Below are 26884 nucleotides of genomic sequence, written 5' to 3'. Positions count from 1 at the left end.
GTTTAGGAAAACAATAAATTCACCCTCTTTATAAGGATTACTCTTTCTCTTGATTTTAGTGAGGGTCCCAGTTAGCCAAATACACATTTGGGTGTCAATATACATTTTTTCTTGATTCTTTCTAACATTTCCTTTTGAAGCTTTATTTTTTGCAATTTAGAGTATTTTATATTATAGAGAAAACGAGGTATGTTTCTTTCCCAAATTGCCACTCACTGTAGCATAGAAAAAGGCAATTTAATTCTAAATCATTTATTGGCTCCTAGGGATTTGTTTGCATAAAAGTGACTATGGAGATATTTAAATGAAAAATCTTAATGATTAGTACTGTGGGAGAATTTAAATTACCTAGTGCTATGAATTAATGTAATAAAGTAGCTAAGTAATTCCAGGAAAGCAATAAGGAAAATTTGGCTGATCTATAAGAGTTCTGTTACCCACAAGGACATAGCTTCCCATTTCAAGGGCACAGTAGCTTGAGGGCTGAGGTCCTTTCAAAAAGTTTCTGAGGGCTTCCCTGATGGCGCAGTGGTTGAGAGTCTGCCTGCCGATGTAGGGGATGTGGGTTCGTGCGCCGGTCTGGGAAGATCCCACGTGCCATGGAGCGGCTGGGCCCATGAACCATGGCCGCTGAGCCTGTGCATCCGGAGCCTGTGCTCCACAACGGGAGAGGCCACAACAGTGAGAGGCCTGCGTACCGCAAAAAATAAAAATAAAAATAAAAAAATTCTGAGTGTTGGAGTTGTCCTAATACCTGGTCAGATATCAGAAAATCAGAAATACAAGAACTTCAATGAAGAATGTAGGGTCTATATGAACTAAGTTAAACTGGTAGCCACAGGAAGAGCTTAAAAAATAGATTAATCCTTTGCCTGTTGACTACATAGAAAATACCCTCAATACATCAAATTGCCTCTGAATAGTGAAAATGAATTCTTTTGTGTGGGTATGCTTCTGGATAACTCCCCCTCCCTCCAACTTTTCCCCAATTTTTAAAAATACCATTTTCAACATGGGATGGTATATATATACACTTAGGGTAGGCAGTTGCCAACAGTGGGAATGATTTTTCTGAGAAAATTCATTGCATCCCCAGCCTAAAACATCTCCCTTTCCTTGAGCACATTACCTGGATGAGAACTGAGATTCACCAAATTCTTTATCTTGGGTAGGAAAGATGAGCCATGAGTCATTCCCAGTTCCTGGGAAAGCTCTCCTCTAGCTGGTTTCCTGGCTACATTGCTTGACTTCAGTCACTAGTCGCATAATGTGTCTGCTGAACATACATTAGAAGAATATCAACAGGTCTTATACAAAGAGTTCCGTGATTATATAAATATGAAAAAATCTGTTTAATCTGGATGAATTAGTTCAATTCAAATGATTTTTTTGTGGAGTGTGATTCATAAAAATGAGGAGTAGAAATATGTTGATCATGGGGCTTCCCTGGTGGCGCAGTGGTTGAGAGTCCACCTGCCGATGCAGGGGACATGGGTTCGTGCCCCAGTCCGGGAAGGTCCCACATGCCGCGGAGCGGCTGGGACTGTGAGCCATGGTCACTGAGCCTGCGTGTCCGGAGCCTGTACTCCTCCCCGCGTACTGCAAAAAAAAAAAAAAAAAAAAAAAAGTTGATCATGGGAGATTAGAAAAAAACTAACAAGGATTTTGGGAGCCTTTCCTGGATGGCAGTCCTATGTGAGGGCGGACAAAAAGAAATGAAAACTTACTGTTTTCTCTGGGTACAAGCAGACTGGATGAGAGGAAGTGAGAAAAAGGGAAAGAAAGAAGGCCAATAGGGTCCTGCCTAGACCATGCAGCTCCTTGTTTTGTATGAAGATTCGCTTCACCCACTTTAAAATTACGTCTAGTGTCAGGTCAAAAATGTCAGCTGATAAATCTTTGCCTAACTTTTTCCTAAAAGTGTTTTCTTGAGATTGTTCAAAGCAATGCCTTGATTGGACAGCTTTGTTCCAAATTGTTGTACACTAAAAACGTTAAGAATGATTAGACGATTCTTGGTCAGTCCATTGAGACTGTGTATTTGCTTGCATAGATTCACCACGGGACTGATGTAGCTCCCTACAGGAACTTTAAATTCTGCCACTTGAGCTTCTTGTCTCCTTATGGTACAAAACAGGTGATTACACGGTTAAAATCTTATTTCAATATTTCTCAACATTTGTGCCATGGGCCACCAATCCTGCAAGATTAGGAATAAAGGTGTCCCATCTGTGGTCAAACACATTTGTGAAATGGTGTATTGTATCTTTCTTCCAAAGAGGCACACTATTCATTAGTATATTGAGGACACTGAGAACTCTTCCTCCATTGTCCGTTTTTTCCACCCAGTGTTTCCTAAACTCATGGCATCAGAGAACTTTTTCTTCCTTGTTTGTTTATAATGACTGTTAATACTTCCCAAGATTTAGATTCCACAGAACACACTTTAGTTGCTGCTAACATAAGCTAAAATATTGAAAGAAAAGTGCTGGAGAAAGTATATTCAGGGGTAATACAGAACTTAATGTCTCAGAAAGAAAACAATTATTATGACTGTATGCAAAATTGGCATGGGCTGAGGTCCTTTGGAGCCAGCAGAAGCATCACAGTTGAAGTTTGTTAATAGGCACATGTAGGCACATGTAGGCAGTGCGTTTAGTCTTGTGGCCCAGTTTCACATACCGAGATGGACATGAGCTCTGCATCCTGTGTGCTTGGCTCTTAGTCTGGCCGAAATGATGGTAGCAGTGGCACCCACTTCACAGGGCTGTAAGAAGTCCATGAAATGATGAATAAGGAGTGTTTTAGCACACAGACTGTATAGTAGAGCATTAATGAAATGTTATATAATATACAAAGTGGTTCTTTCTCCCTTGGATTAAGCTTGGGAGACTAGCAAGTTTCTGAAACAGGTAAATTTTGTAAGAGCTAAATTACCCAGGACTTCATCATTTGGAGCATTTTCTTTCATAAAGAAAGGCGTAGCTCTGGGTTTATTGGCCCTGACGGAGATTATATATTTTTGGTAACCTGAAAGTTCTTCTACTATGTGCCTAAATCAAATCAAATCAAATCAAATCATGTCAAATCAAATCTAATCAAAGCAACAATTCTGTACCTGATTGTTTTTCCAGGCATTTAAATTTGGGGGATAACTTCAAGAGGCTTCCCTGTGTTATATTATAAATATTGCAAATATTTTGAATAAAACATACTATTTTCAAACAGAGATAGGGAAATTCAGAGTTCATTTTTCTACTTGGCTTAGTTAAAAGATATGTTCTTAATAGTTTTGCTGTTCATTTCTCAGGGAAAACAATAAATTTAACAAAGCTATTACAGATAAATATCGCATCTTAGGTGGAGCTATCAATATTTAGAAATTATTAAAACATTAAGAAGGCTGGTATAGCATTTAAAACCTGTAGCTTTATTATATTATACAGTGTCAGATTGATGTATGTAAAAATGTTCTAAATTTTTTTTTGTCAGCCTCACAGTTTACTAGTACATCTTTTCCCAGTCACCAGTACAGATGATTTTAGTGTGTCTAAGTTGGCATTACCAACAAAGAAAAAATAACATCTTTTTCTATTGTTTGCTGGAAGTTCAAGTAAAATTGTATTTTATGTATTATGTAATAACTTTTAAAACCACTGATTATTGAGATGAGAAAGGGAAATTTATTTCATCGTCTGGATACTTTATCATTATCTAGATAAGACATAGTATTTGATTGACTGGATCTATTTCTCTAGGAAGAATTTTTTTTCCTCTCTGAAATATATTTTAGCGATAGTAAGTACTGTGGGATGAAAGGTACCTTTGGAAAAAATCAGAGTGACTACAACCAATTTTTGTTTTTACCTGTCATAGGTTATTGAAATTTTTTATTTAATTAGTTTTATTTAATTATTTAATTAAAGTTTAATTTAATTAACTAACCTACCTGAACAAACATCTACTTAGTATCAATAATGTGTATCACCCGTGTAAAGCATCTTGTAGAAACCAAAACACTGATTAGAAAAGTTTAAAAATACAGTTCTATACTTATATTCTTAATATAATATTGAACAACAATGACTATTCTTTTCCATAAAATTGATGCTTAGCTCCACACATATGAACATGAGGCAAATGGCTTCAGGCTTTTATAATAATTGTATAGCATACAGTAGGTGCCAGGGATGCTGCAAAAGAGCATCACAGCCAGATGTTATGGTGGATTCTGTTTAAGTACATCCTTCCCTCAGCTCATTTCAGAATCTCCTCTGCTCAGGGGGTAAAGAACCAGGGACAGAATCATTTGTCTCTGAATTAAGAGTCTTAAAATTCAAATAGCATTGAAGCATTTCCTCATGTCTCCTCCAGGCTCTCTCCTTTCTTTCTCTCCTTCTCCAAATAGAACCTCAAACCCTTCAGCAAACTTTAGGAAATATGCACTGGCCTCACTCCTTATCCAGCTGAACTTGTGGCACAATGAATGTCTCATCTGTCAAATAGGTTTCTGAGTTGTCAGTTTATTTTCTTTACTAAAGTCTGATGCATAGCACTGTGATGTAATTGAGCATGCCTTGACCAATGCCATGGGGCTGAATCATCACTACAGGACATATCTTCAAAAAGAAATGTGAAAATTCACTTTTTCCCTTCTCTGGGAACAAAAATTTGGGGCTGCTAAAAGGTAGATTCCTGAGGTGATTTGGTGTGTTGATATAAGGAGCCTGTGTGTTGATATCTGTTCACCAGTGCCGAATAGAAATGCAGAGACAGAGTTCTGGGTGAAGTAGAAAAGAATAGCTTCATTGCTTTGCCAGGCAAAGGGGGCCACAGCAGGTTAATGCCCTCAGAAACATGTGTCCCGCCCTGGAGGGGGTAGTGAGGAGTCTTACAGTGTTCAAGGAGCAGGGCATGGTGAGCTTGTAGACATTCTTCTGATTGGTTGGTGGTGAGGTAATTGGGAGTCAGCATCATCAACCTGGCTCCAACCGGTCTGGAGTCTAAGTGCTTGTGGGCAGCATACAGTTAACTTCTTCCACTTGGTAAGGGTTTCAGTATCTGCAAAACAGCTCAAAGGACATGGCTCAGAATATTATCTATAGTTCTTGAGAAAGAACTAAAGGTCCTTGACTTAGTTTAATGGTTAAAGTATTCTTATTTTGTCTTACTTGACTGTTTCCCTTTCTTTCTGCATTTTCTCCCTTCTCTGATTAAATTTATTCTTTGAGTAAAGTTTTTCTACAGACAAAAGGCAGGCAGAGGATATGGGTGTGGGTCTGTTTTGGAAGGCCTCATATGGTCTGGCTTGGTTACATGGACTCCCCAAATTTGGGTGTATCTAGTCCATACTATGGTTCTTGCCAAAGTGCATTCCATGAAACACTAGTTCTTTGATCTGTTTCACAATAAAACTGATTTGAAATCAAAGGAAAGTAAGTAAAATACTTTGCATTGGGTCATGCACATTTAAAAATCACAAACATTACCTTCGTTTATTAGAGACTCTCAGCAGCACTTGGGTAGTTTATAAAAACTACTGCATTGAGGACAAAAATCTTTTTAATTGTTAAATCCAGTTTCTCAGAACTGTTTGATTAATCAGCTCCTCCTTTTGTAATTATCTATTACAATTTCTCAGAACTAGTGTTCTAAGGAAGTCGTTTTAGGAAATACCAGTTCATCAATCTCCAGAGGCACATTTCTTCACTTTTTTAAAACTCTGAAATTGAGAGGCTTCTTACATTTGCTGATGTCCTGGGTTCAGTGAAATATGGTATTGCCCTAACATAGCATCTTTTTTTTTTTCTTTTGGGAATTTTTTTTTTAACATCTTTATTGGAGTATAATTGCTTTAAAATGGTGTGCTAGTTTCTGCTTTATAACAAAGTGAATCAGTCATACATATACATATGTTCCCATATCTCTTCCCCCTGGCGACTCCCTCCCTCCCACCCACCCTATCCCACCCCTCTAGGTGGTCACAAAGCACCGAGCTGATCTCCCTGGGCTATGCCGCTGCTTCCCACTAGCTATCTATTTTACATTTAGTAGTGTATATATGTCCATGCCACTCTCTCACTCTTTCACAGCTTCCCCTTCCCCCTCCCCATATCCTCAAGTCCATTCTCTAGTAGGTCTGCATCTTCATTCCTGTCTTACCCCTAAGTTCTTCATGATATTTTTTCTTAAATTCCATATATGTGTTTTAGCATATGGTATTTGTCTTTCTCTTTCTGACTTACTTAACTCTGTATGACAGACTCTAGGTCCATCCACCTCATTACAAATAGCTCAATTTCATTTCTTTTTATGGCTGAGTAACATTACATTGTACATATGTGCCACATCTTCTTTATCCATTCATCTGATGATGGACACTTAGGTTGTTTCCTTCTCCGGGCTATTGTAAATAGAGCTGCAATGAACATTCTGGTACATGACTCTTTTTGAATTATGGTTTTCTCAGGGTATATGCCCAGTAGTGGGATTTCTGGGTCATATGGTAGTTCTATTTGTAGTTTTTTAAGGAACCTCCATACCGTTCTCCATAGTGGCTGTACCAATTCACATTCCCACAAGCAGTGAAAGAGTGTTCCCTTTTCTCCACACCCTCTCCAGCATTTATTGTTTCTAGATTTTTTGATGATGGCCATTCTGACCGGTGTGAGCTGATATCTCATTGTAGTTTTGATTTGCATTTCCCTAATAATTAATGATGTTGAGCATCCTTTCATGTGTTTGTTGGCAGTCTGTATATCTTCTTTGGAGAAATGTTTATTTGGGTCTTCGGCCCATTTTTGGATTGGGTTGTTTGTTTTTTTGTTATTGAGCTGCATGTGCTGCTTGTAAATTTTGGATATTAATCCTTTGTCAGTTGCTTCATTTGCAAATATTTTCTCCTATTCTGAGGGTTGTCTTTTGGTCTAGTTTATGGTTTCCTTTGCCGTGCAAAAGCTTTGCAGTTTCATTAGGTCCCATTTGTTTATTTTGTTTTTATTTCCATTTCTCTAGGAGGTGGGTCAAAAAGGATCTTGCTGTGATTATGTCATAGAGTGTTCTGCCTATGTTTTCCTCTAAGAGTTTGATAGTTTCTGGCCTTACATTTAGGTCTTTAATCCATTTTGAGCTTATTTTTGTGTATGGCGTTAGGCAGTGATCTAATCTCATACTTTTACATGTACCTGTCCAGTTTTCCCAGCACCACATATTGAAGAGGCTGTCCTTGCTCCACTGTACATTCCTGCCTCCTTTATCAAAGATAAGGTGACCACATATGCGTGGGTTTAACTCTGGGCTTTCTATCATGTTCCATTGATCTATATTTCTGTTTTTGTTCCAGTACCATACTGTCTTGATTACTGTAGCTTTGTAGCATAGTCTGAAGTCAGGGAGCCTGATTACTCCAGCTCCGTTTTTCATTCTCAAGATTGCTTTGGCTATTCTGGGTCTTTGGTGTTTCCATACAAATTGTGAAAATTTTTGTTCTAGTTCTGTGAAAAATGCCAGTGGTAGTTTGATAGGGATTGCATTGAATTGGTAGATTGCTTTGGGTAGTAGAGTCATTTTCAGAATGTTGATTCTTCCAATCCAAGAACATGGTATATCTCTCCATCTGTTTGTATCATTTTTAATTTCTTTCATCAGTGTCTTATAATTTTCTGCATATAGATCTTTTGTCTCCTTAGGTAGGTTTATTCCTAGATATTTTATTCTTTTTGTTGCAATGGTAAATGGGAGTGTTTTGTTGATTTCACTTTGAGATTTTTCATCATTAGCATATAGGAATGCCAGATACTTCTGTGCAATAATTTTGTATCCTGATATTTTACCAAATTCATTGATTAGCTCTAGTAGTTTTCTGGTAGCATCTTTAGGATTCTCTATGTATAGTATCATGTCATCTGCAAACAGTGACAGCTTTGCTTCTTCTTTTCCAATTTGGATTCCTTTTCTTCTCTGATTGCTGTGGCTAAAACTTCCAAAACTAGGTTGAATAAGAGTGGTGAGAGTGGGCAACCTTGTCTTGTTCCTGATCTTAGTGGAAATGTTTTCAGTTTTTCACAATGGAGGATGATGTTGGCTGTGGGTTTGTCCTATATGGCCTTTATTATGTTGAGGAAAGTTCCCTCTATGCCTACTTTCTGCAGGGTTTTTATCATAAATGGGTGTTGAATTTTGTCGAAAGCTTTCTCTGCATCTATTGAGATGACCATATGGTTTTTCCCCTTCAATTTGTTAATATGGTGTAGCACATTAATTGATTTGCATATATTGAAGAATTCTTGTATTACTGGAATAAACCCCATTTGATTATGGTGTATGATCCTTTTAATGTGCAGTTGGATTCTGTTTGCTAGTATTTTGTTGAGGATTTTTGCATCTATGTTCATCAGTGATATTGGCCTGTAGTTTTCTTTCTTTGTGACATCCTTGTCTGGTTTTGGTATGAGGGTGATGGTGGCCTCGTAGAATGAGTTTGGGAGTGCTCCTCCCTCTGCTATATTTTGGAAGAGTTTGAGAAGAATAGGTGTTAGCTCTTTCCTAATGTTTGATAGAATTCGCCAGTGAAGCCACCTGGTCCTGTGCTTTTGTTTGTTGGAAGATTTTTAATCACAGTTTCAATATCAGTGCTTGTGACTGCTCTCTTCACAATTTCTATTTCTTCCTGATTCAGTCTTGGTAACTTTTGCATTTCTAAGAAGTTGTCCATTTCTTCCAGGTTGTCCATTTTATTGGCATAGAGTTTCTTGTAGTAATCTCTCATGATCTTTTGTATTTCTTGTAGTAATCTCTCATGATCTTTTGTATTTCTGCAGTGTCAGTTGTTACTTCTCCTTTTTCATTTCTAATTCTATTGATTTGAGTCTTCTCCCTTTTTTTTTCTTGATGAGTCTGGCTAATGGTTTATCAATTTTGTTTATCTTCTCAAAGAACCAGCTTTTCGTTTTATTGATCTTTGTTATCCTTTCCTTCATTTCTTTTTCATTTATTTCTGATCTGATCTTTATAATTTCTTTCCTTCTGCTAACTTTGGGGTTTTTCTGTTCTTCTTTGTCTAATTGCTTTAGGTGCAATGTTAGGTTGTTTATTCAAGATGTTTCCTGTTTCTTAAGGTAGGATTGTATTGCTATAAACTTCCCTCTTAGAACTGCTTTTGCTGCATCCCATAGGTTTTGGGTCGTCGTGTCTCCATTGTCATTTGTTTCTAGGTATTTTTTAATTTCCTCTTTGATTTCTTCAGTGATCACTTCGTTATTAAGTAGGGTATTGTTTAGCCTCCATGTGTTTGTATTTTTTTCAGCTCTTTTCCTGTAATTGATATCTAGTCTCATAGCATTGTGGTCGGAAAAGATACTTGATACAATTTCAATTTTCTTAAATTTACCAAGGCTTGATTTGTGACCCAAGATATGATCTATCCTGGAGAATGTTCCATGAGCACTTGAGAAAAATGTGTATTCTGTTGTTTTTGGGTGGAATGTCCTATAAATATCAATTAAGTCCAGCTTGTTTAATGTATCATTTAAAGCTTGTGTTTCCTTATTTATTTTCATTTTGGATGATCTTTCCATTGGTGAAAGTGTTGTGTTAAAGTCCCCTACTATGAATGTGTTACTGTCGATTTCCCCTTTTATGGCTGTTAGTATTTGCCTTATGTATTGAGGTGCTCCTATGTTGGGTGCATAAATATTTACAATTGTTATATCTTCTTCTTTGATCGGTCACTTGATCATTATGTGGTGTTCTTCTTTGTCTCTTCTAATACTCTTTATTTTAATGTCTATTTTGTCTGATTGAGAATTGTCACTCCAGCTTTCTTTTGGTTTCCATTTGCATGGAATATCTTTTTCCATCCCCTTACTTTCAGTCTGTATGTTTCTCTAGGTCTGAAGTGGCTCTCTTGTAGACAGCACACATATGGGTCTTGTTTTTGTTTCCATTCAGCCAGTCTGTGTCATTTAGTGGGAGCATTTATTCCATTAACATTAAGGTATTTATTGATATGTATGTTCCTATTCCCATTTTCTTAATTGTTTTGCGTTTGTTATTATATGTCTTTTCCTTCTCTTGTGTTTCTTGCCTAGAGAAGATCCTTTAGCATTCGTTGTAAATCTGGTTTGGTGGTGCTGAACTCTGCAGCTTTTGCTTGTCTGTAAAGTTTTTAATTTTTCCATCAATTCTGAATGAGATCCTTGCTGTGTGGAGTAATCTATGTTGTAGGTTTTTCTCCTTCATCACTTTAAATATGTCCTGCCAGTCCCTTCTGGCTTGCAGAGTTTCTGCTGAAAGATCAGCTGTTAACCCTATGGGGATTCCGTTGTGTGTTATTTGTTGGTTTTCTCTTGTTGCTTTTAATATGTTTTCTTTGTGCTTAATTTTTGACAGTTTGATTAATATGTGTCTTGACATTTTTCTCCTTGGTTTTATCCTGTATGAGACTTTCTTTGCTTCCTGGCCTTGATTAACCATTTCCTTTTCCATATTAGGGAAGTTTTCAACTATAATCTCTTCAAATATTTTCTCAGTCCCTTTCTTTTTCTCTTCTTCTTCTGGAACCCCTATAATTCGAATGTTGGTGCATTTAATGTTGTCCCAGAGGTCTCTAAGAGTGTCTTCAGTTCTTTTCATTCTTTTTTTCTTTATTCTGCTCTGCAGTAGTTATTTCCACTATTTTATCTTCCAGGTCACTTATCCGTTCTTCTGCCTCAGTTATTCTGCTACTGATCCCTTCTAGAATATTTTTATTTTCATTTATTGTGTTGTTCATCATTGCTTGTTTCATCTTTAGTTCTTCTGTTCCTTGTTAAATGTTTCTTGCATTTTCTTTATTCTATTTCCAAGATTTTGGATCATCTTTACTATCATTATTCTGAATTCTTTTTCAGGTAGACTACCTATTTCCTCTTCATTTGTTAGGTCTGGTGGGTTTTTATCTTGCTCCTTCATCTGCTGTGTGTTTTTCTGCCTTCTCATTTTGCTTATCTTACTGTGTTTGGGGTCTCCTTTTTGCAGGCTGCCGGTTCGTAGTTCTCGTTGTTTTTGGTGTCTCTCCCCAGTGGCTAAATTTGGTTCGGTGGGTTGTGTAGGCTTCCTGGTGGAGGGGACTACTGCCTGTGTTCTGGTGGATGAGGCTGGATCTTTTCTTTCTGGTGGGCAGATCCACATCTGGTGGTGTGTTTTGGGGTGTCTGTGGACTTATTATGATTTTAGGCAGCCTCTCTGCTAATGGGTGGGGTTGTGTTCCTGTCTTGCTAGTTGTTTGGCGTAGGGTGTCCAGCACTGTAGCTTGCTGGTTGCTGAGTGAAGCTGGGTGTTGGTGTTGAGATGGAGATCTGTGGGAGATTTTCACCATTTGATATTACGTGGAGCTGGGAGGTCTCTTGTGGACCTGTGTCCTGAAGTTGGCTCTCCCACCTCAGAGGCACAGCACTGACTCCTGGCTGCAGCACCAAGAGCCTTTCATCCACACGGCTCTGAATAAAAGGGAGAAAAAGTAGAAAGAAAGAAAGAAACAGGATAAAAGAAAAGAAAATAAAGTAAGGTAAAATAAAATAAAGTTATTAAAATAAAAAAATTATTATTATGAAAAAAAATTTTTTTAAAGTAAAAAAAAAAAAAAGAAAAAAGAAAAAACCCCGGACGGATAGAACCCTAGGACAAATGGTGAAAGCAAAGCTATACAGACAAAATCTCACACAGAAGCATACACATACACACTCACAAGAAGAGGAAAAGGGGAAAAAATCATAAATCTTGCTCTCAATGTCCACTTCCTCAGTTTGGGATGATTTGTTGTCTATTCATGTATTCCACAGATGCAGGGTACATCAAGTTGATTGTGGAGCTTTAATCTGCTGCTTCTGAGACTGCTGGGAGCGATTTCCCTTTCTCTTCTTTGTTTTCACAGCTCCCGGGGCTCAGCTTTGGATTTGGCCCCGCCTCTGTGTGTAGGTTGCCGGAGGGCGTCTGTTCTTCACTGAGACAGGACAGTGTTAAAGGAGCAGCTGCTTCGTGGTCTCTGGCTCACTCATGCCGGTGGGAGGGAGGGGTAAGGAGTGCAGGATGAGCCTGCCGCGGCAGAGGCCGGCATGACGTTGCACCAGCCTGAGGCACGCCGTGCGTTCTCCCAGGGAAGTTGTCCCTGGATCCCGGGACCCTGGCAGTGGCGGGTTGCACAGGCTCCCTGGAAGGGGGGTGTGAAGAGTGACCTGTGCTCGCACACAGGCTTCTTGGTGGCGGCAGCAGCAGCCTTAGCATCTCATGCCCGTCTCTGGGTTCCGAGCTGTTAGCCGCAGCTCGCGCCCATCTCTGGAGCTCCTTTAAGCAGTGCTCTTAATCCCCTCTCCTCGTGCACCAGGAAACAAAGAGGGAAGAAAAAGTCTCTTGCCTCTTCCGCAGGTCCAGACTTTTTCCCGGACTCCCTCCCGGCTAGCCGTGGTGCACTAACCCCTTCAGGCTGTGTTCACGCCGCCAGTCCTCTCACTGCGCTCTGACCGAAGCCCGAGCCTCAGCTCCCAACCCCGGCTGCCCAGGCGGGTGAGCAGACAAGCCTCTCGGGCTGGTGAGTGCTGGTCGGCACCGATCCTCTGTGCGGGAATCTCTCCACTTTGCCCTCTGCACCCCTGTTGCTGTGCTCTCCTCCACGGCTCCGAAGCTCCCCCGCTCCGCCACCCACAGTCTCCGCCTGCGAAGGGGCTTCTAGTGTGTGGAAACCTTTCCTCCTTCACAGCTCCCTCCCACTGGTGCAGGTCCCGTCCCTATTCTTTTGTCTCTGTTTATTCTTTTTTTCTTTTGCCCTACCCAGGTACGTGGGGGAGTTTCTTGCCTTTTGGGAGGTCTGAGGTCTTCTGCCAGCATTCAGTAGGTGTTCTGTAGGAGTTTTTCCATGTGTAGATGTATTTTTGATGCATCTGTGGGGGAGGAAGGTGATCTCTGCATCTTACTCTTCCGCCATCTTCCCCCTCTTCCTACCACAGCGTCTTTTTTTTTTTTTAATAAGATGATGTTGCAGGTAGGAGTTAATTAATTAATTATTATTATTATTATTATTTTTGCTGTGTTGCTTCTTTGTTTCTGTGCAAGGGCTTTCTCTAGTTGTGGCAAGCGGGGGCCACTCTTCATCGCGGTGCGCGGGCCTCTCCCTATCACGGCCTCTCTTGTTGCGGAGCACAGGTTCCAGACGCACAGGCTTAGTAGTTGTGGCTCACGAGCCCAATCGCTCCACGCCATGTGGGTTCCTCCCAGACCAGGGCTTGAACCAGTGTCCCCTGCATTAGCAGGCAGACTCCCAACCACTGCGCCACCAGGGAAGCCCTACCATAGCATCTTTAATGTCAGTTCTGTGTGCTGTTTTAGCTTTGATTGGGCTCATCAGAGAGTGACAAAAATCCAAAATGATAGTGACTTAAATAGAAATTGATTTCTTACCAACAAAACTGGAGGTGGGTGGTAGAATTGCACTCCTTGGTGTTGGATACCCAGGCCTCCTTGTTCTATTTTCCAGAGCCTTTATATCCGAGGTCATATAACAGTTCAAGAAGCTGTTGCATGTCCATCTATACCCAAATTCCTGCCAGCAGGAAAATTTTTTTAAAAAGATCAATAAAAAAGAGTAAAATCAAGTGCCAAACGTCTCTTAAGGAAAAGTTCTCAGAAGCTGCCAGTGACACTTCTGCTTACACTCCATGGGCCAGAATTTAGTAATGTGGCCACACCTGGGAGCCAAGGGGGACCAGGAAATATAGTCATTTTTCTGAGCTTGCAGGTACTGAGCTAAAATTTTCACCATGAATAAAAGGAAAGCTTATTCAAACCAGGAGCTCTGGAGAACTGGCACCACCTGCCATAACGTGGTCACTGATTATTGATATGTACAAGAAATTAGATTGTTTAAAAAAATCAGTAACTGGCAAATTATCAAAGCATAACACTTTCAGAGTTAAGACATCGAGGCAAATATTATTGAAGATGAAAAATTCATTTTACCATTAGCAGCCAGAAAGTGAGCCTTTTCCCCGCCAATATCATGTATCTTAGAAGAAATTTCTTGGTATGCATGGCCACTGACCTTGGATTGTGAAGATCAGAAGAGAATGATGTTCTCTGTTGCCTTCTTCTGATTCTCAGGTCACTCATTATCCAAGTTTAAGTGGGAGTAAATGCAGCTAGGGATGAAGGGAGTGATTCACTGAGTGGATATTGTGTAGATATGGACTTTTAATAAGAATGTCCTGAATGTCCAGAATTTGATTGGTTTGTTCTCAAGCTGCTCTGTGACTAGGTTTCCATTACTTTTAGAGATTTTGATTTGATTAAAATGAAGGAATTATTGTAAAAAATTCTCCAGTGTTCACCATTGCATTTAATTCTTACATTTTGCTCACAGTATCTTTAATATCTAAATTGAAATATTAAATCAGGGAGACTATTCAAATTTGACTAATATTAATTTTTTTTTATTAGTTTCTGCTTTATAACAAAGTGAATCAGTCATACATATACATCTGTTCCCACATCCCTTCCCTCATGCATCTCCCTCCCTCCCACCCTCCCCATCCTACCCCTCCCGGTGGTCACAAAGCACCGAGCTGATCTCCCTGTGCTCTGCGGCTGCTTCCCACTATCTATCTACCTTACGTTTGGTAGTGTATATATGTCCATGCCTCTCTTTCCCTTTGTCACAGCTTACCCTTCCCCCTCCCCATATCCTCAAGTCCATTCTCAAGTAGGTCTGTGTCTTTATTCCCGTTTTACCCCTAGGTTCTTCATGACATTTTTTTTTTTTTAAATTCCATATATATGTGTTAGCATACGGTATTTGTCTTTCTCTTTCTGACTTACTTCACTCTGTATGACAGACTCTAGGTCTATCCACCTCATTACAAATAGCTCAGTTTCGTTTCTTTTTATGGCTGAGTAATATTCCATTGTATATATGTGCCACATCTTCTTTATCCATTCATCCGATGATGGACACTTAGGTTGTTTCCAGCTCCGGGCTATTGTGAATAGAGCTGCAATGAACATTTTGGTACATGACTCTTTTTGAATTATGGTTTTCTCAGGGTATATGCCTAGTAGTGGGATTGCTGGGTCATATGGTAGTTCTATTTTTAGTTTTTTAAGGAACCTCCATACTGTTCTCCATAGTGGCTGTACCAATTCACATTCCCACCAGCAGTGCAAGAGTGTTCCCTTTTCTCCACACCCTCTCCAGCATTTATTGTTTCTAGATTTCTTGATGATGGCCATTCTGACTGGTGTGAGATGATATCTCATTGTAGTTTTGATTTGCATTTCTCTGATGATTAATGATGCTGAGCATTCTTTCATGTGTTTGTTGGCAGTCTGTATATCTTCTTTGGAGAAATGCCTATTTAAGTCTTCTGCCCATTTTTGGATTGGGTTGTTTGTTTTTTTGTTATTGAGCTGCATGAGCTGCTTATAAATTTTGGAGATTAATCCTTTGTCAGTTGATTCATTTGCAAATATTCTCTCCCATTCTGAGGGTTGTCTTTTGGTCTTGTTTATGGTTTCCTGTGCTGTGCAAAAGCTTTGAAGTTTCATTAGGTCCCATTTGTTTATCTTTGTTTTTATTTCCATTTCTCTAGGAGGTGGGTCAAAAAGGATCTTGCTGTGATTTATGTCATAGAGTGTTCTACCTATGTTTTCCTCTAAGAGTTTGATAGTTTCTGGCCTTACATTTAGGTCTTTAATCCATTTTGAGCTTATTTTTGTGTATGGTGTTAGGGAATGATCTAATCTCATACTTTTACATGTCCCTGTCCAGTTTTCCCAGCACCACTTATTGAAGAGGCTGTCCTTTCTCCACTGTACATTCCTGCCTCCTTTATCAAAGATAAGTTGGCCATATGTGCGTGGGTTTATCTCTGGGCTTTCTATCCTGATCCACTGATCTATCTTTCTGTTTTTATGCCAGTACCACACTGTCTTAATTACTGTAGCTTTGTAGTATAGTCTGAAGTCAGGGAGCCCAATTCCTCCAGCTCCGTTTTTCGTTCTCAAGATTGCTTTGGCTATTCGGGGTCTTTTGTGTTTCCAAACAAATTTTGAAATTTTTTGTTCTAGTTCTGTGAAAAATGCCAGTGGTAGTTTGATAGGGATTGCATTGAATCTGTAGATTGCTTTGGGTAGTAGAGTCATTTTCACAATATTGATTCTTCCAATCCAGGAGCATGGTATATCTCTCCATCTATTTGTATCCTCTTTAATTTCTTTCATCAGTGTCTTATAATTTTCTGCATACAGGTCTTTTGTCTCCTTAGGTAGGTTTATTCCTAGATATTTTATTCTTTTTGTTGCAATGGTAAATGGGAGTGTTTTCTTGATTTCATTTTCAGATTTTTCATCATTAGTGTACAGGAATGCCAGAGATTTCTGTGCATTAATTTTGTATCCTGCTACTTTACCAAATTCATTGATTAGCTCTAGTAGTTTTTCGGTAGCATCTTTAGGATTCTCTATGTATAGTATCATGTCATCTGCAAACAGTGACAGCTTTACTTCTTCTTTTCCGATTTGGATTCCTTTTATTTCCATTTCTTCTCTGATTGCTGTGGTTAAAACTTCCAAAACTATGTTGAATAAGAGTGGTGAGAGTGGGCAGCCTTGTCTTGTTCCTGATCTTAGTGGAAATGGTTTCAGTTTTTCACCATTGAGGACAATGTTGGCTGTGGGTTTGTCATATATGGCCTTTATTATGTTGAGGCAAGTTCCCTCTATGCCTACTTTCTGCAGGGTTTTTATCATAAATGGGTGTTGAATTTTGTCGAAAGCTTTCTCTGCATTTATTGAGATGATCATATGGTTTTTCTCCTTCAACTTGTTAATATGGTGTATCACATTGATTGATTTGCGTATATTGAAGAATCCTTGCATTCCTGGAATAAACCCCACTTGATCATGGTGTATGATCCTTTTAATGTGCTGTTGCATTCTGTTTGCTAGTATTTTGTTGAGGATTTTTGCATCTATATTCATCAGTGATATTGGCCTGTAGTTTTCTTTCTTTGTGACATCCTTGCCTGGTTTTGGTATCAAGGTGATGGTGGCCTCGTAGAATGAGTTTGGGAGTGTTCCTTCCTCTGATATTGTTTGGAAGAGTTTGAGAAGGATGGGTGTTAGCTCTTCTCTAAATGTTTGATACAATTCGCCTGTGAAGCCATCTGGTCCTGGGCTTTTGTTTGATGGAAGATTTTTCATCACAGTTTCAATTTCAGTGCCTGTGATTGGTCTATTCATATTTTCTATTTCTTCCTGAGTCAGTCTTGGTATGTTGTGCATTTCTAAGAATTTGTCCATTTCTTCCAGGTTGTCCATTTTATTGGCATAGAGTTGCTTATAGTAATCTCTCATGATCTTTTGTATTTCTGCAGTGTCAGTTGTTACTTCTCCTTTTTCATTTCTAATTCTACTGATTTGAGTCTTCTCCCTTCTTTTCTTGATGAGTCTGGCTAATGGTTTGTCAATTTTGTTTATCTTCTCAAAGAACCAGCTTTTAGTTTGGTTGATCTTTGCTATCGTTTCCTTCATTTCTTTTTCATTTATTTCTGATCTGATCTTTATGATTTCTTTCCTTCTGCTAACTTTGGGGGTTTTTTGTTCTTCTTTCTCTAATTGCTTTAGGTGTAGGGTCAGGTTGTTTACTCGAAATGTTTCCTGTTTCTTAAGGTAGGATTGTATTGCTATAAACTTCCCCCTTAGAACTGCTTTTGCTGCGTCCCATAGATTTTGGGTCGTCGTGTCTCCATTGTCATTTGTTTCTAGGTATTTCTTAATTTCCTCTGTGATTTCTTCAGTGATCACTTCGTTATTGAGTAGTGTATTGTTTAGCCTCCATGAGTTTGTATTTTTTACAGATCTTTTCCTGTAAGTGATGTCTAGTCTCATAGCATTGTGGTCGGAAAAGATACTTGATACAATTTCAATTTTCTTAAATTTACCAAGGCTTGATTTGTGACCCAAGATATGATCTATCCTGGAGAATGTTCCATGAGCACTTGAGAAAAATATGTATTCTGTTGTTTTTGGATGGAATGTCCTATAAATATCAATTAAGTCCATTTAAAGCTTGTGTTTCCTTATTTATTTTCATTTTGGATGATCTGTCCATTGGTGAAAGTGGGGTGTTAATGTCCCCTACTATGATTGTGTTACTGTCAATTTCCCCTTTTATGGCTGTTAGTATTTGCCTTATGTATTGAGGTGCTCCTATGTTGGGTGCATAAATATTTACAATTGTTATATCTTCTTCTTGGATCGATCCCTTTATCGTTATGTGGTGTCCTTCTTTGTCTCTTCTAATAGTCTTTATTTTAAAATCTATTTTGTCTGATATAAGAATTGCTACTCCAGCTTTCTTTTGATTTCCATTTGCATGGAATATCTTTTTACATCCCCTTACTTTCAGTCTGTATGTGTCTCTAGGTCTGAAGTGGGTCTCTTGTAGACAGCATATATATGGGTCTTGTTTTTGTATCCATTCAGCCACTCTGTGTCTTTTGGTGGGAGCATTTAGTCCATTTACATTTAAGGTAATTATTGATATGTATGTTCCTATTCCCATTTCCTTAATTACTGTGGGTTCGTTATTGTAGGTATAGTCCTTCTGTTGTGTTTCTTGCCTAGAGAAGTTCCTTTAGCATTTGTTGTAAAGCTGGTTTGGTGGTGCTGAACTCTCTCAGCTTTTGCTTGTCTGTAAAGTTTTTAATTTCTCCATCAAATCTGAATGAGATCCTTGCTGGGTAGAGTAATCTTGGTTGCAGGTTTCTCTCCTTCATCACTTTAATTATGTCCTGCCACTCCCTTCTGGCTTGTAGAGTTTCTGCTGAGAGATCAGCTGTTAATCTGATGGGGATTCCCTTGTGTGTTATTTGTTGTTTTTCCCTTGCTGCTTTTAATATGATTTCTTTGTGTTTAATTTTTGACAGTTTGATTAATATGTGTCTTGGCGTATTTCTTCTTGGATTTATTCTGTATGGGACTCTCTGTGCCTCCTGGACTTGATTAACTATTTCCTTCCCATATTAGGGAAGTTTTCAACTATAATCTCTTCAAATATTTTCTCAGTCCCTTTCTTTTTCTCTTCTTCTTCTGGAACCCCTATAATTCGAATGTTGGTGCGTTTAATGTTGTCCCAGAGGTCTCTGAGACTGTCCTCTGTTCTTTTCATTCTTTTTTCTTTATTTTGCTCTGCAGCAGTTATTTCCACTATTTTATCTTCCACCTCACTTATCCGTTCTTCTGCCTCAGTTATTCTGCTATTGATCCCATCTAGAGCATTTTTCATGTCATTTATTGTGTTTTTAATCGATGCTTGATTCATCTTTAGTTCTTCTAGGTCCTTGTTAACTGTTTCTTGCATATTGTCTATTCTATTTCCAAGATTTTGGATCTTGGAAATAGAATCTTGGATCAGCTTTACTATCATTATTCTGAATTCTTTTTCAGGTAGACTGCCTATTACCTCTTCATTTGTTAGGTCTCGTAGGTTTTTATCTTGCTCCTTCACCTGCTGTGTGTTTTTCTGCTTACTCATTTTGCTTATGTTACTGTGTTTCGGGTCTCCTTTTTGCAGGCTGCAGATTCGTAGTTCCCGTTGTTTTTGGTGTCTGTCCCACGTGGCTAAGGTTGTTTCAGTAGGTTGTGTAGGCTTCCTGGTGGGGGGAACTAATGCCTGTGTTCTGGTGGTTGAGGCTCGATCTTGTCTTTCTGGTGGGCAGATCTACGTCTGGTGGTGTGTTTTGGGGTGCCTGTGGCCTTATTATGTTTTTAGGTAGCCTCTCTGCTAATGGGTGGGGTTGTGTTCCTGCCTTGCTAGTTGCTTGGCATAGGGTGACCTGCACTGTAGCTTGCTGGTCGTTGACTGAAGCTGGGTGCTGGTGTTGAGATGGAGATCCCTGGGAGATTTTCGCTGCTTGATATTATGTGGAGCTGGGAGGTCTCTTGTGGACCCGTGTCCTGAAGTTGGCTCTCCCACTTCAGAGGCACAGCACTAACTCCTGGCTGCAGCACCAAGAGCCTTTCATCCACCCGGCTCAGAATAACAGTGAGAAAATGTAGAAAGAAATAATTAGTAGAAGAAAGAAAGAGAGATTGAAAGAAAGGAAGAAGGGAAGAAAGGAAGGAAGGAAGGAAGAAAGAAAGGAGGGAGGGAGGGAGGAAGGATGGAAAGAAAGAAGGAAAGAAAGGAGGGAGGGAGGGAGGAATGAAAGCAAAAGGAAGAGTGAATGGAAGAAGGGAGGGAGGGAGGGAGGAAGGAAAGAAAGAAAGAAAGACAGGAGGGAGGTAGGAAGGAAAGAAAAAGAAAGTGGAAAGAAGAAGGGTGGGAGGGAGGGAGGGATGGAGGAAAGAAAAAGAAAGAAGGAAAGGAGGAGCGGAGGGAGGGAGGGAGGAAGGGAAGGGAGGAAAAAAGAAAGAGCAGGTAAAGTAAAATAGAATAAAGTATGAAATATAGTAGCGTTTTTAAAATTAAAAAGTAATTATTGAAAAAAAACACGGACCGATAGAACCCTGGGACATATGGTGGAAACAAAGCTATACAGAGAGAATCTTACACAGAAGATTACACATACACATTCACAAAAAGAGAGCAGGGGGAAAAATCAAAAATCTTGCTCTCCAAGTCCACCTCCTCGATTTGGGATAATTCATTGTAAAAAGAGGAAAAGGGCGAAAAGTCTGAAACCTTGCTAAGTCCACCTCCTTAATTTCAGATAATTCGTTGTAAAAAGAGGACAAAAGGGGGGAAAGTCTTAAATCTTGTCCTCAAAGTCCACTTCCTCAATTTGGGATGATTCGCTGTCCATTCATGCACTCCACAGACGCAGGGCACATCAAATGGACCGTGGAGCTTTAATCCGCTGCCTCCGAGGCTGCACAGAGAGATTTCCCTGTCTCTGCTCTCACAACTCCCGGGTCTCAGCCTTGGACCTGGCCCCGCCTCTGCGCGTAGGTCGCCGGAGGGCGTCCGTTCTTCGTTCAGACAGGACGGGTTTAAAGGAGCCGCTGATTCGGGGGCTCTGGCTCACTCAGGCAGAGGGGAGGGAGGGGAATGCCCTCTCCTCGCGCACCAGGCAACAAAAGGGAAAAAAGTCTCTTGCTTCTCCGGTAGCTCCAGACCCTTTCCCTGGACTCCCTCCGTGCTAGCACTAACCCCTTCAGGGTCTCTTCCTGCCGCCAGCCCCAGTCCTCTCCCTGCGCTCCGACTGAAAGCCGATACCCGAGCCTCAGCTCCCAGCCCCGCCCGCCCTGGCGGCCGAGCAGACAAGCCTCTTGGGCTGGTGTGTGCCTGAGGGCACCGATCCTCTGTGCCAAAATCTCTCTGCTTTGCCCTCCACACCCCTGTTGCTGTGCTCTCCTCCGCTACTCCGAAGCTTTCCCCCTCCGCCACCTGCAGTCTCCGCCCTCGAAGGGGCTTGTAATGTGTAGAAACCTTCCCTCCTTCACGGCTCCCTCCCACTGGTGCAGGTCCCGTCCGTATCCTATTGTCTCTGTTTATTCTTTTTTTCTTTTGACCTACCCAGGTATGTGGGGAGTTTCTTGCCTTTTGGGGGGTCTGCGGTCTTCTGTCAGCGTTCGGTAGGTGTTCTGTTGGAGTTGTTCCACGTGTAGAGGAATTTCTGATGTATCTGTGGGGAGGAAGGTGATCTCCGCGTCTTACTCTTCCGCCATCTTCCTCCGGCTCCCAAATTTGACTAATATTAATTTTGAAATAGAATTAGATTATGACTGAAAATTTCAACATTACAATGGAAATCATTAAAAATGCCCATATGTAATAGTGTAAACCTTTTTAAAATTAAATTTCTATCTTAAGCCACTGTCATTTTGGAATTTTTGTCTCTGTCAGATGACTCGCTTGACTTTTTTACTTTATGAAGCTATCCTTTGACCAAAAAAAAAAAAAAAAAAAAAAAATCATTTATTGAAGCCAGACTTCTATTACCAATTCCTAAAATCTGTTATTCTGTGGTGTTTACTTTTATTTATAAGCCCTTAAAAACACTCTTACTTTATAGGGGAATGAAATAATTATGGAGTAATGAGATGTAAAATTTGCCCTCAGTTTATTATATCAGATCATCTGGTATCATAAGGTAAATAAAAGTGCAAGGTAATATGTGCTTACTGGGCCTCAAATACTATGGGTTTATTTTTAGGAAGCACAATATTAATTAATTGGTAAAAATCATGACAGAGCCAACAGGTAGGCTTCATGAATTGATCTTGTTTAGTGGGTTGGTAAATATATTTTCAATGAATACGGCATTTTGCCTGTTGTTTTTCTATTGCCTTATCTTATGGAGAAGGATTATCCATTCATAGATTTTTATTTTTAAACAATAAATCATAAGAAAACAAATGCATGCTGTCATTATAATTTAATTTAATGTGCCTTTGTGGGGAAAATGATATTTTAAAGTGATGTAATCTAACAGCTAGATATGTATCTCCTCATTATTATCAGATATTTATGGAATACCTCCATGTGCAAAGTTCTCTGGTCAACTTTGGAATGGGGACATCAGATTCTGAATAGCTTAATCCTGATGAGATCAGTCTGAAGTCATAGTTATATCTTTACTGCTTCCACAGAGCAGAAGGGAAATATCCTAGTTCTGCTATTAAATTAGAATTATAAAGTGATAAATTAAAATAACAGTGACACTCTAGCTATTTTTCTGGAACATGAGGCAACTTAATACTATAAATTCCTAAAAGCACACTGATTAGCCAATAATAATACAATTGGAAAATATGAGTAATGTATAGGGTATGTGTATCTCTGTCCCAGGTAGAAAGGCTCCTTTGGAGAATTAGTCTATGTTTCTGAAACTATCTACTCAGAGCAGTAAATTTATTCTGCTCCAATTCTATGGCCAATCTGATGGCACAGGAATCTAAAATCACCTGAATTTCTAGGATTTCTGTGATACTATTCTTTAAGTTATCATGTAGATACTCTACCATGATCTACTTAAAGATCTGGCACTTTTCTTCCATCACCTAAATAGCAGTGTTTTTAGTAATGAAACTCAGGGTTTAATCACTTTCTTATCAGATGATAATAGTTTTTTGAATCAAAACTGAACTCTTTCATTGAAATTTGAATTTATAAATATTTTGGATGAATATCTTTTCAAGCAGAAGTGTACATTTAAAAATTTCCTTTATTCTCTCAAGGTGTTTTATATTTGTCAGAAGTAATTTTGCAGGGCAAGATATTGGATCAGTAGCCTGACTTGTTCAATGAACAATCATAAAAATTTTCAGTAGACATTTTACTTCTGTTGCAAAGTATCCATTTATTTCTGATAAAGTGGCTAAATGATGAATGAAACACAGTGTTAAGAAATCTAATATCTGGGTCTGGTCTCAGGGGTATTTCTTATTTAAGTGAGAGGACTTAGTATGTCATTTAACTTTTAGAGGTTTGTTTCCTCATTCGTAAAGTAGAGTAAATAATATTTGCCCTGATTATATCACATAAAGCTATTGAGAAAATAAAACACTTTTAAAACTTTAAAGCACTCTCAAAAATTATGTGTGTGTGTGAATGAATGTGTATACATAAGTGATAGAAAATTAATAAACACATCCTTATTTTGTTGGAATACTGATTATTTATGGCAGTGAAACTTATTACTCTTTAGGAGTTTGAAAGAAAAAAACAGGGTATAGGGCTTTAGACTTTCTTTTAGTGAGATGAACAGAGCAAGGTCCATAGGTTTAATTTGCCTTATTGGAAAGAGAGCAGTTGAAACTGTCAGCACCTAACATAGACTCTGAAGACATCTTGGCATTCATTGTATGTTTGACATTACATGCTTTCTGAAGTTCTTTTTATTCTTCAAGGATTTTATGACTATCCATCAACTTATCCCAGTTTTGTTTCCCAATAGCTGGTACAAAATTGGTGTTTCTTGGGGCTCCAAGTAAGTTAATGCATATTTGTCACAAATGCATTGTTTCCAAATTAATTTCACATCCGAAGTGCACACACTCTCCAATGTAGGAAGTATATAAAAGTAAACATTGTTTATGAGGCCAAATTTAAATAACATCATGTGGTCTTCCACAGGGATGACCAAAACTCTGATTCAAGATGACAGAAACAATGGCCGAAATTATTGCACCATACGGTACCACATTCTATGTTTGTTCTTACGATTTTGTACTATATATATCATGATTCCGCACATTGAATTGCCATTTTTAAACATAGAGTGAAATAGATATCTTACACAAATAACTCTTTTCAGGGATGCCATTCAGAAAATTGAATGGACAAAATAAAAATCAGTGACAAACATGTTAAAAGGGCATGGTGTTTTCTCATAATGGTTTTTGGAATATATTTGAAAAACGCTGACACCTCTGCCTCTACTTCTTCTTTAGGCTTCTTTACCTGAAACAACTGATCTTCCAGATTTCTTTATTGCTTCTTATAAATGGCCTGGATGGACCCATGGCCCACTGGATCAAAAAAATTGTGCTGCATCCTGGGCTTTTTCCACTGCAAGTAATAAAATCATTTTAATTACTTTCTTATAAATCTCCCTTTGACTCTAGATCTTGGCATAGTAATTAAAAGGGTTTTTAATTTAGAACAGTTAAATATTAACATTTGGTCAATTTAAAATCTTACTCTGGCCAGAGAAAGCAGCCTTAAAATGATATAAAAATGTTTTTACTCTGAAAATTGGCCTTTATTTTTAGCATCTAATTTTAAATAGAGAGTAGATCAAAAGAGCAACAAAGAAGTTACCAAAATTTATTTGTTCTTTGAGAGTTAAGGTCAGATAATAAGAAGAGTATAAAGCTCCTCTTTACCTATAGTACTATCTGTAATCCTAATATGCATATCACACAGACATATAATTCTTATATTCTTTTTTCTTGATAAGGTCTGCAAGAATATATTTAATTATTACACTAGTAGATTTGATGTAAAGTAAGAATTCAGAACTAATAATAATAGATTAAATGGGTTTTATCTCATTTTAGATCAAAGCAACTACGTAGATTCTGACTCTAAAGTGATATAATTGATCTTCTAATAAGAGTAGTTTCCAAAGTAGGGTTGCTGTTGCTTCAACTGTGTGAGGAATACATATCTCTGTTGCAGCAACTTTCATATATTTTCACAAGTCCAGTAAATCGATATTAAGGTTAATCCCAAGATTTGGTCTCCAAATTATCCTGAAAAGCGTGTTGGTTGTATTACAGCAATTAAGCCTAATATGACATTGATTGTCTACTATCAAAGATCAGTTTCATATAACTGTGGTCTAGGCTTAAAAATAATTCCAAAAGAGTGCTCAAAAACCGACTAAGTACTGAAAGCATCAGTAAATAAGTTCATAAGCTCTGAAGGGTGGCAGTCCTTGGCACAGAGGAGTGCTGATCCTTTGTCTAAATATCATCACTTCATAGTATAAACTAGTTCGTTCTAGAAAAGATGCATTTGGCTGAACTCACCTCTAGAGCATCTCCATCTGTTACCTCTATACTAATGCCTACTCCCCCAGTATAAACGTTCTCTTGACCTCTTTGAGCCCTATTCTAGTTGGGTGGAGACAGATTTAATCAGATAAATCATTTGTCATTTTATGTTCATGTGCTTAATGTATTACACCTCCTAGGGGACATATAAGAATTTTACTTTAAGTTAGACCAGTATTTCTAAACATGTCTTAGGAAAGACATTGGTGGTAAAATACTGAAAGTAATTTACTAGGCTGATTTGGCCTGTGTACTCTGGTATCCCCAGGTCATAGCCCCATAGATGACCTCAGCACAGGGCTAAGTCTGGATTTGTCCCTCTACCTAACAGATGACACAGTTTTGTATCCTGTGTATTCAATACATCAAATCAGGCTGATGCTATTTATTTATTTATTTATTTTTAGTGTGTTAAGTAAAGAAGAGAATATTCTAGGGTCTCTTAAAGACCTAGAAAATTGTCAGGAAGTTGTAGTTAAAATAAGAAAAGTCTTTCAAAGAAGCTAAAAACTATAAAATGGGATAAATACAATTAAAAAAATACACACATATAAAAATATTGTTATGCAGCCAAATAAAATTCAAGCAAGACATCAGAAGTTAAGAGGTGAAGGAGTTTGAAATGGTGAGGGCAATAGATACTGCAGAGCAAACTTGGAGACAGAATAAAATAAGCAGGGAAAATAATAGTGTGAGTCTCAGAGGTAAAGCCCAATGAAAGTTTTCAGAGAGAGAGTGGAAAGCAATTTGCTGAACTGAGTTATTCTTAAATCTTCTGACCTTTTCCAAGTATTTCAAGTGAATTTGGATTAAACCTTCACTGAGATTCAGAAATGTCTGTAAAAAAGCAACGTATTGAAGATCATCAGAATTTAAACCCTCATCCTTTAGTTGAAATCTACAGACTCATGGGGCTGGAAGGGATGTTAGAGGTCCCCTGTTTCAAGCCTTTGGTTTTGTAAAAGAGGCACAAAGAGGGGAAGTGACCTGACTAAAGTGAAAGGCAAGAAGTCTCGGAAGTGATCTCAGAAGCCAGGCTTCTGACTCCTTCAGTATTATTTGTGAAAGTCTTTTCTGAACCAAGAATAGTTACACTAACATTTAAAAACTATACTTGATTCTGAAAGCTTGTACTGAAAGTTGAAGCATCAAAGAATTTCTATTTTCTTTTATGAAACAGGGAATTATTTTCTTGAGACTAAGAGAGATGGTGGTATAATGGCATTTGTTCCTATGAAATGTACCTAGCACAAAATAGATGGGAATTGAGAAGGATGTAGGAGGATATAGACTCAACGCACACTGAGTGTCTAAAATGTGCCAGCAATTACACTACAGAATTGTACATATGCTG

At 38.6% G+C, this 26884-nt stretch overlaps 1 protein-coding gene across 1 annotated transcript in view; it reads left to right on the top strand.

Moving 5' to 3' along the window:
- The window catches only part of TINAG (tubulointerstitial nephritis antigen), a gene marked incomplete at both ends in the record, with an annotated part of 99877 nt that overhangs the window by 16237 nt on the left and 56756 nt on the right, over positions 1-26884 (top strand). The window contains one exon of the mRNA XM_079713554.1: positions 24424-24547. Within this exon, the coding sequence (XP_079569680.1) occupies positions 24424-24547 (124 nt within the window). The remainder of the gene's footprint in view (positions 1-24423; positions 24548-26884) is intronic.

The sequence above is a fragment of the Hyperoodon ampullatus genome (genome assembly GCF_949752795.1).
Source record: "Hyperoodon ampullatus genome assembly, chromosome: 10".
Taxonomy (NCBI): Eukaryota; Metazoa; Chordata; class Mammalia; order Artiodactyla; family Ziphiidae; genus Hyperoodon; species Hyperoodon ampullatus.
The sequence above is the reverse complement of the archived record's forward strand: the minus strand, read 5'-3'. Positions and strand labels throughout refer to the sequence as shown.